General features: G+C 44.8%; 1 protein-coding gene across 1 annotated transcript; it reads right to left on the bottom strand.

Moving 5' to 3' along the window:
* Nucleotides 1–409: 409 nt before the first annotated feature.
* On the bottom strand, nucleotides 410–901 carry LOC142168033 (uncharacterized). Its single transcript, XM_075228686.1, has one exon. It carries the CDS (start codon nucleotides 899–901, stop codon nucleotides 410–412), a length of 492 nt encoding a protein of 163 aa, XP_075084787.1.
* Between the last annotated feature and the right edge of the window lie 9,880 nt (nucleotides 902–10,781).

Here is a 10,781-nt window from a genome sequence, read left to right as displayed (position 1 = left end):
AGGGTCTTTGATGACATCCTTACTGTCGCCACATGCAGACCCCGACCCTGTTGATTGCTATGCCTCTTTTTCTTTTTCTTTCTTTTGTTGAGCGACTGTATTGTTTAGGGCGATGCGGTAGCATTCCCGGGATGTGCGTTATTCCCCTCGTATACTGAATATTCCCCACAGAGTCGGGAACTTGATGACCTGGTATAAACTGGAAGGGACGGCTCTTGTGGTGTGTATCCATGGTCGCCCTACTATGGCATTGTTTGATGTGTCTTGGTCCATGATATGTAAATGTGGTTTCTAGAGTGACACCACCAGCCAGAACAGGGAGTGTGATTTCGCTAGATGTTCGCTCGACTGCATTGTTAAAACTAGTTTGTGTGATGCAACACGACACTATCTTATCTTCAAGCTTCATTTATGCAAGCACTTGAGGATGGATAATGCACGCGCCGCTTCCATCATCTACCATAATGTGTCTCACATCGGTATCTAAAATTCGTAAAGTGATGACAAGGGCATCATAGTGAGGATACGCCAAACCATTAGTATCTGAATTATCGAAGATGATACTCTCTTCAAGTTCATCATACCGTTCACGGGTGATTGGTCGTTTAAGCTTGTAGGTAGTGGTGAACTTCACGCTATTGATGGAAGCGTCATCGCTGCTGCTGATGATCATGTGGATGGTACGAGCTGGTGAAAGAGGCTTCGGCGGTCCTTGGTGTTGTTCGTGTCCTCTGGCAAAGTTGGTCCTTCCCCGGTCGCTCAGCAACTCTTTGAGGTGTCCTTTTCGTAATATGTTTACGACCTCCTGCCTTAGGGCAATGCAATCTTCGATTTTGTGCCATCGTTCTTGATGGAACTCGCAGAGGGCGTCTGACTTTATGGTGCCCGGATCTGACTTCATCTTCTATAGCTACTTTACCTTTGTTCTGAGCTTCTCCAAGTCATAGACTATTTCTATAGGTGACACGCAAAAGTTGTGAGCGGATAATAAAGGGGGCATACCTCTTTCATTCCGGCAAGTCCCTGTCCTTGGTCTAGGCGGGCCTTCCTCGTGGCGGGAGGAGGTCATAATGGATTTTCTAACATACGGTTGATGTCGTTCCCTGTTAGATAGCGGAGCTCCGAGGTTTCTTCTGGTATTATTTCTTCGATCTTTTATGGATTCGGCCTGTACCGAGGTCAGTCGGTGAGTTGGTCCATTGAGGTTGTCCTCATCTGCTCGGACCTTGGCACAATATGAGTTGTGTATTTCTTCCCAAGTGGTCGAAGGGTACTTCATCAGTTGACTTAATAACTTTCTTGTCGCCCTCGAACTATCTCTATTCAACCCGTTCTGAAAGGCTGCAACCGTTATCCCTTCCGATACGTTTGGCAGGGTTATCCTTACTCGGTTGAACCAGGATAGGAAGTCCCTCAATCCCTCTCCCGGAGACTGTTTAACAACAAATATGTCGGTCACACTCGCCTCGGCCTTCTTAGCCCCAGCATGGGACGTTACGAATGTTTGTTTTAAGAAGGGGGGGATGTAATGACCAGTCCGGTCGTTTAGAGAGTATTAGCCCTAATCCCTTATTATTTCTCCCTCTATATCATTATGTGATTACGTGACTTGCCGGGGTGCTTGGTGTCGGGTTTGGGAGAATTTCAGCGTGGAAATGGGACACATAGTCCCTAAAAATATAAGGTTAAGTCGTAGGAGTCGACTGTAGTTTAACTTGTGTGAATACGACTCCAGAATGGAGTTTTGTCGGTCCCAATAGCTCCGTATGATGATTTTTTTTTGTCTTAGGAGCGTGTTCGTATGTTGATTTGGAGGCCCGTAGGTCATTTCGGTGTTAATTGGCAAAAGTTGAAAAATTGGAAGATTTTGGGGGAGTTTGACCGGGAGAGGACTTTTTGATATCGGGGTCGGATTCTGATTCCGGAAGCTGGAGTAGGTCCATAATGTCAAATGTGACTTGTGTGCAAAATTTGATCAATCGCACGTGATTTGATAGGTTTCGGCATCATTTGTAGAAGTTGAAATTTTTTTAGTTCATTAAGCTTCAATTGGGGTGTGATTCATGGTTTTAACGCTGTTTGATGTGATTTAAAGGCCCGACTAAGTTTGTATGATGTTTTAGGACTTTTTGGTATATTCAGACGGGTCTCGTGGGCCTCGAGTGTGATTCGGATTTGAATCCGGAAAAAATTTATCTTGGTGCATTGCTGAAGCTTGGCAATGTCTGGTGCAATCGCACCTGCACACCTTGGGCCGCAGGTGCGGCACCGGAGAAGTGGCCCTTGATCTGCAGAAGCGTGAGTGAGTCAGGCCAGCAGGGGCCGCATATGCGGTCAGTGGCGCGCAGAAGCGGAAGCGCATATGCGGTTGTCCCTTTGCAGAAGCGCAGGTGCGCTAAGGGTGCCGCAGAAGCGGGTTTTCATGGGCCTAATTGATGGCCACACCTGCGATGGAAATTCCGCAGGTGCGGAGCCGCAGATGCATCTAAGTCCTCGCAGAAGCGGTTTAATTGGGCAGAAAAGGCCTAGGTTCGATTTGATTTCATCATCCATTTTTGGACCTAGGGAGCTCAGATTGAGGCGAGATTTTGGGGAATTTTTAGAGGAAACAATTGGGTAAATATTTTTGACTCATTTTTTATTATATTCCACTAATCTATTATTAATTTCTTCATTTAATTAAGAATTTGGGTTGATATATTGGGGGGAAAAGGTATAAAGTTCTTAGACCGAATTTTAAGGTTTTGATCGAGGTTTTGGTATCGGATTTGAATAATTTTGGTATGGGTGGACTCGTGGTTGAACAGGTGTTCGGATTTTGTAACTTTTACCTGATTCCAAGATGTGAGATCGGGTCGACTTTTTGGGGCTATTTTCTAATTCATTGTGAAAGTCATAATTTCATTATTTAGATTCGTTTCTTATAGTTATATTTAAAGTATGTAATTTCTTTTGTCTAGATTTGGGTCATTCGAAGTCGGAAAGTTGAGGGAAATTGATTGATTGAGCGAGATTTGAGGTAAGTGACTTGTCTAACCTTGTGTGGGAGAAATTTCCATTAGGATTTAGCCTAATGTCACATGTCAACGTGTCTTATCTCTTACTTGCAATTGTGCAACATGCTTAGTTAAATTACCTATTCTCTTGATTTCTTATTCATTCTTTAACTGTAGGGTTCCTTGCTGTAATTTCATTGTTTCAATTGTTATGTGTTATTTTCGTAATTTTTGGTTGAGATGGCTGTTTGGTTGTGGCACGAGGTTTCTGCCATGCAAAGTGTTATTGTGGCACGAGGTTTCTACCATGCGGAGTGTTATTGTGGCACGGGGCTTCTTCCGTGCGGAGTGTTATTGTGGCATGAGGTTTATGCCATGGGGAGTGTTATTATGGCACGAGATTTCTGCCATGTGGTTATCATTGTTAGCACGAGGTTTCTGACGTGCTGTTGTAAGACACACTGTTGGGACTACGAGGCGGTACCTCAGGAGTGGCCCTTGTTGTTTACCTCTATTTGCTGCATTGTTGTTGTTGCTGTTGTTGTTCCTTAACTTGTAAGATTGTGCTTCCTTACGTGTTGTAATTGTCCTCTTTGATTCCGGGTTGTTATCTTCTGTGAATTTCTATTGTTACACATCTCAATCATTTCATTACATCATTATATCTTCTGCCTTGTTTTTCCTATTATTTCTAGTAGGGCCCTGACCTGACCTCGCCACTACCCTACCGAGGTTAGGCTTGGCACATACTGGATATCGTTGTGGTTTACTCATACTACTCTTCTGCATATCTTTTGTGCAAATCTAGATTCTTCCTACCAGACCAGATATTAATGAGCTAGCCCGTGTGAGGAGACTTCAAGGTATATCTGCCAGCGTCCGCAGACCTCGGAGTCCCCTTTTATCCTTGTTATGTTGTCTTCATTATTCCATTTAGACTCTGATGTATAGAGATATTTAGCATTTCTCTTTAGAGATTGTGACTTATTTCTACCAGATTTTTGGAGTTGTAACTATATTGAATCATAGTTTTTATTTATTTCATATGATGAGGTTTGAGTTTTAGCTTTATATTCCGTTATTCCGCATAATTGTTAGGCCTACCTTGTCTTAGAGATTAGGTGTCGTTACGACATTCCACGGAGAAAAATTGGGGTCGTGACAAGTTGGTATCATAGTACTAGGTTCATAGGTGTTATAAGTCACAAGCAGGTTTCGTAGAGTCTTGCAGATCGGTACAAAGATGACTGTGCTTATTTTTGCGAGGCCATGGAATTGTTAGGAAAAGCTTCAATTGTTTGATTTATTTTCGTGCTAAAGTTTTGAGTTCGAATTCTAAATTTTTGTCTTTCTATTCTCTCATAGATGGTGAGGACATGTACAGCTAGATCAGATGACGAGACACCCACACCCATGCTAGAGCTGCGAGAGGCCGGGGCTGGGGTAAAGGATGAAGATGTCCACGTGGTGCAGCCAGAGCACCCGCACGAGCTGCTACAGAGGAGCCACCAGTAGTTCCAGTTGGAGGGAAGGCACCTAAGACACCTGTTACTGCACCATCCCTCTAACAGACTCTCGCCCAGTTTCTGAGCATGTTCAGGACTTTGGCTCAGGCAGGGTTGATACCACTTGCTCCTGCCACATCTCAGGCCAGGGAAGGAGCATAGACTCCCCCCGCCTGTACCCCAAAGTAGCGGGTCCAGGCCGACCAGGTTCCAGAGGTCATACCAATGCAGCCGGTAGCCCAGTTCAGCCCGAGGTTAGGGCAGCAGTTTCTTAGGAGGAACAACTCAGGCTCAAGAGGTACAAGAAGTACCACCCTTCTACTTTTAGTGGCTTCGCATTAGAGGATACCCAGGGTTTCCTTGAAGAGTGCCACCGTATCCTTCGTACTATGGGTGTTGCGGAGTCTAATGGGGTTTTTTTCACTATGTTCCAGCTTAAATGAGTTACCTATCAGTGGTGGCGAGCATACGAGTTGGGCAGTCCGGTCGAGGTAGCTTCACTCACTTGGACTCAGTTCTCAGACATGTTCTTGAGGGTGTATGTCCCCCAGAGTCTTAGAGATGCATGGCGCACGGAGTTTGAGCAGTTGCGCTAGGGTTCTATGACCATGTCAGAGTATGCGGTCCGGTGTAGTGATTTGGCCAGGCATGTACCAGCCTTGGTTACTACTATTCGTGAGTGGGTTCGTCGATTTATTAAGGGGCTCAACCCTAGTATCAAATTTAGCATGGCCTGAGAGTTGGAGATGGACATCACATACCAGCAGGTGGTGGGAATCGCCAGGAGATTAGAGAGTATGCTGACTCGGGAGAGAGACAGAAGAGGGCGGCCAAGAGGTCTCGAGAGTTTGGCATATATAGTGGTACTCGTGCCCCAGCAGTAGCTCGTCAGGGTAGGGGCTATGAAAGTCGCCATGTTTATTCAGCACTTCCAGCAGCCAGCGGTACTCCGGCCACTCCTAGGCCCCAGGCTCCCTATTATGCACCGCCATTGTCTAGTGTACCTCCTACATAGGGTGCTTTCAGAGGTCAGTCCAGCCGATCAGACCCGAGCCAGTCACAACAGCCACGCCCTCCGAGAGCTTGTTTTGAGTGTGGTGATACTCGTCATATGGTAAGGGATTGCCCCAAATTTATAAAGGGTGCACCTCCACAGACCACTCAAGCACCGCGTGATCCACTGGGTCCTTAGGCTATGGTTACAGCACCAACTACCACTCCACCTGCACATCCAGCTCGAGGTGGAGGTCAGACAGTTAGAGGTCGCCCTGCTAGGACTGAGGCACTTGCATCTGACTCTGTCATCACAGGTATTGTTCCGGTCCTTCATAGAGATGCATCAATCTTATTTGATCCAGGCTCCACATATTCCCATGTGTCATCTTATTGTTCTCCGTATTTGGGTGTATCTCGTGATTCTTTGAGTTCTCTTGTCTATGTGTCTACACTCGTGGGTGATTATTTTGTTGTTGACCGTGTGTATCGGTCGGGTTTGGTTGTTCTTAGTGGTTTTGAGACCAGAGCCGGTTTATTGTTGCTCAGTATGGTGGATTTCGATGTTATTTTGGGCATGGACTAGTTGTCACCCTATCACGTTATCCTTGATTGTCACACCAAGATGGTGATGTTATCTATGCCAGGTCTACCACAGCTAGAGTGGAGAGGTACCTTAGATTATGTTCCTAGTAGGGTTGTCTCATTTCTAAAGGCTCAGCGGATGGTTGAGAAGGGATGTGATGCCTATCTGTCATATGTGAGGGATGTTATTGTTGATACTTCTATCGTAGAGTTAGTTTCGGTATTGAGGGATTATCCAGATGCATTTCCGGTGGATCTTCCGAGCATGCCACCCGATAGAGATATCGACTTTGGTATTGATTTGATACCGGGCACTCAGCCCATTTTTATTCCACCCTATCATATGGCGCCAACAGAGTTGAAAGAGTTAAAGGAACAGTTGCAAGAGTTGCTTGATAAGGGATTCATTCGGCCCAGTGTATCACCTTGGGGTGCTCCTGTCTTGTTTGTTAAGAATAAGGATTGTTCTATGCGGATGTGTATTGATTATCGCAAGTTGAACAAGGTTACAGTGAAGAACAGGTATCCATTTCCACATATTAATGACCTATTTGATCAGCTTCAGGGTGCCAGAGTGTTCTCTAAGATCGACTTACGTTCAGTATATCATCATTTGAAGATTCAGGAACCAGATATCTCGAAGACTGCTTTCAGGACTCGGTATGGTCATTACGAGTTCCTTGTGATGTCTTTTGGGCTGACCAATGCCCCAACAACATTCATGCACTTGATGAACAGTGTATTTCAGCCCTATCTTGACTCGTTCGTCATTATGTTTATTGACAACATTCTGGTGTATAAAACCTGAGGATTGTGCTTCAGACCTTGAGAGAAAAGAAGTTATATCCGAAATTTTTGAAGTGTGAATTCTGGCAGGATTTAGTGGCATTTTGGGTCATGTAGTATAGAGTGAGGGGATCAATATAGATCCGAAGAAGATTGAAGCAGTGCAGAGTTGGCTCAGACCGTCCTCAGCTACGGAGATCCGGATTTTTCTTGGCATGGCAGGGTAATACAGCTGATTTGGACAGGGTTTCTTATTTATTGCAGCATTTATGACCAGATTGACCCAGAAGGGTGCTTCGTTCAAGTGGACCGAGGAGTGTGAGGAGAGCTTTCAAAAGCTCAAGATTGCTTTGACGACATCCTCAGTGTTAGTATTGCATACTAGTTTGGGGTCCTATACACTGTATTATAATGCGTCGCTCATTGGTCTTGGCGCAGTATTAATGCAGGACAGTAGGGTGATTGCCTATGCATCTAGACAGCTGAAGGTGCATGAGAAGAACTATCTTGTCCACGACCTCGAGTTAGCAGCTATTGTTTATGCCTTGAAGATCTGGCGGCACTATTTGTATGGTGTCCCTTGTGAGGTCTACACCGATCTCCAGAGTCTACAACATTCGTTTAAACAGAATGATCTTAACTTGCTACAGCAAAGGTGGTTGGAGTTGCTTAAGGACTATGATATCACCATTCTATATCATCCCGGAAAGGCCAATGGGGTGGACGATGCCTTGAGCCTCAAGACAGAGAGTTTGGGCAGCTTAACATATCTAGCGTTAGCAGAGAAGCCTTTAGCCTTGGATGTTCAGGCCTTGGCCAACCAGTTTGTTAGATTGGATATTTCCGAACCGAGTCAAGTTTTGGCTTATATGGTTTCTTAGTATTATCTTTAAGATCGTATCAAAGAGCGTCGGTATGATGACCCCCATATACTTGTCCTTAAGGAAACGATTCAGCACGGTGATGCCAAGGAAGTCACTATTAGAGATAACGATGTATTACGGATACAGGGAAGGCTATGTGTTCCCAATGTAGATAGTTTGTATGAGTTGATTCTCCAAGAGGCTCACAGTTCGCGGTACTCCATTCACCCAGGTGCCGCAAAGATGTATCAAGACCTGAGGCAGCATTATTAGTGGAGGAGAATGAAGAAGGACATAGTGGAGTATGTAGCTCGGTGCCTAAATTGTCAACAGGTGAAGTATGAGCATCATCGGCTAGGTGGATTGTTGCAGAAGCAAGAGATTACGGAGTGTAAATAGGAGCATATCACTATGGATTTCATTGTTGGGCTCCCACGGACTCAGAGGAAGTTCGATGTAGTTTGGGTGATTGTGGATAGATTGACCAAGTCAGCTCATTTCATTCCTGTGGTTACTACTTACTCTTCGGAGCAGCTGGCTCAGGTTTACATTCGTGAGATTGTCAGGCTTCATGGCATGCCGATATCCATCATCTCTGACTATGGTACGCAGTTTACATCGTGGTTCTAGAGATCCGTACATATGAGTTGGGTACTCGGGTGGAGTTGAGTATAACATTTCACCCTCAGATGGACAGACAGTCCGAGCACACTATTCAGATATTAGTAGATATGCTTCGTGCGTGTGTGATGGATTTTGGGGGTTCTTGGGATCCGTTCTTACCACTTACGGAGTTTTTCTACAACAACAGATATCAGTCAAGAATTCAGATGGCCCCGTATAAGGCTTTGTATGGTAGGCGGTGCAGGTCTCCAGTGGGTTGGTTCGAGCCGGGTGAGGCTAGGCTATTGGGTACAAACTTTGTTCAGGATGCTTTGGAAAATGTTTCATTGATTCAGGATTAACTTCGTACAGCCTAATCCAGGTAAAAGAGTTATGCGAATTAGAAGGTTCGCGACGTTGCATTCATAGTTGGGGAGCGGATCTTGCTCCGGGTTTTACCGATTAAAGATGTTATGAGATTCGGAAAGAAGGGCAAGTTGAGCCCTAGATATATCGGGCCTTTTGAGATTCTTGAGAGGGTTGGAGAGGTAGCTTACAAACTTGCACTACTACCTAGTCTCTCTGCAGTTCATCCAGTGTTTCATATTTTTATGCTACGGAAGTATCACGGCGATCCGTCTCATGTGTTAGACTTCAGCTCAATCTAGTTGGACAAGGACATATCTTATGTTGAGGAGCCAGTGGCCATTTTGGAGAGGCGGGTTCGAAAGTTGAGGTCAAAGAACATCGCTTCAGTGAAGGTTCCGTGGAGGGGGTCACCCATTCGAGGAGGGGACTTGGGAGGCCGAGCATGATATGAGCAGCCGTTATCCTTATCTTTTCACCACTTCAGGTATGTCTCTATAATCGTACGAGGACGAACGTTTGTTTTAAGAGGGGAAGATATAACGACCCGGCCAGTTGTTTAGAGTGTATTAGCCCTGATCCCTTATTTATTGCTCCTTCTATCTCATTCTGTGATTACGTGACATGCCGGGTACTTGGTGTCAGTTCAGGAGAAATTTCAGAGTGGAAATGGGACACACAATCCCTAAAAATCGAAGTTTAAGTCGTAGGAGTCGACCATAATTTGACTTGTGTGAAGACGACTCTGGAATGAAGTTTTGTAAGTTCCAATAGTTCTGTCTAGTGATTTTCGTCTTAGGAGCTTGTTCGGATGTTGATTTGGAGGCCCGTAGGTCATTTCGGTCTTAATTGGTGAAAGTTGAAAAATTAGAAGATTTTTGGGAAGTTTGACCGGGAGTGGACTTTTTGATATCGGGGTCGGATTCTGATTTCGAAAGCTGGAGTAAGTCTGTAATGTCAAATGTGACTTGTGTGCAAAATTTGAAGTCAATCGGACATTATTTGATAGGTTTAGACATCGTTTGTAGAAGTTGAAATTTCCTTAGTTCATTAAACATTAATTGGGGTGTGATCCATGGTTTTAACGTTGTTTGATGTGATTTAAAGCTCGACTTAGTCCGTATGATATTTTAGGACTTGTTGGTATATTTGTACAGGGTCCCGGACCCCCGGGTGTGATTCGGATTTGAATCTTGGACTTGGTGCATTGTTGAAGCTTAGCAGTGTCTGGTGCAATCGCACATGCGCCCTTGGGCTACAGGTGCGGCACCGCAGAAACGGCCCTTGAGGCGTAGAAGTGTGAGTGAGTCAGGCCAACAGGGACCACAGGTGCGGTCAGTGGCGCGCAAAAGAGAAGCGCATATGCGGTTGTCCCTTCGCAGAAGCGCAAGTGCATGTGTGCTTAGGGTGCCGCAGAAGTGAGTTTTCATGGGCCTAAGTGATGGACGCACCTATGATGTAAATTCCGCAGGTGCGGAGTCGTAGATGCGTCTAAGTCCTCGCAGAAGCAGTTTAACTGGGCAAAAAAGGCGTAAGTTCGAGGGTTTGATTTCATTATCTATTTTTGGACCTAGAGAGCTCGGATTGAGGCGAGATTTTGGCAGATTTCCATAGGAAACAATTGGGTAAGGATTCTTGACTCTTTTTTATTATATTCCACTAATCTATCATTAATTTCTTCATTTAATTAAGGATTTGGGTTGAGAAATTGGGGAAAAGATGTAAAGCTCTTATACCGAATTTTAAGGTTTTGATCGAGGTTTTGGTATCGGATTTGAGTAATTTTGGTATGGGTGGACTTGTGGTTGAACCGGTGTTCGGAGTTTTTGACTTTTACCCGATTCTGAGACGTGGGCCTGAGTTGAATTTTTGGGGCAATTTTCTAATTCCTTGTTAAAGTCGTAATTTCATTATTTAGATTTGTTACCTATAGTTATATTTATAGTATGTAATTACTTTTGGCTAGATTTGAGCCGTTTGGAGTCGGAAAGTCGAGAGAAAGGCATTCTTATTGATTGATTGAGCGAGATTTGAGGTAAGTGACTTATCTAACCTTGTGTGGGGGGGGGGGGGGGGGGGGAGGG

Source organism: Nicotiana tabacum, chromosome 13, assembly GCF_000715075.1.
Source record: "Nicotiana tabacum cultivar K326 chromosome 13, ASM71507v2, whole genome shotgun sequence".
NCBI lineage: Eukaryota > Viridiplantae > Streptophyta > Magnoliopsida > Solanales > Solanaceae > Nicotiana > Nicotiana tabacum.
The sequence above is the reverse complement of the archived record's forward strand: the minus strand, read 5'-3'. Positions and strand labels throughout refer to the sequence as shown.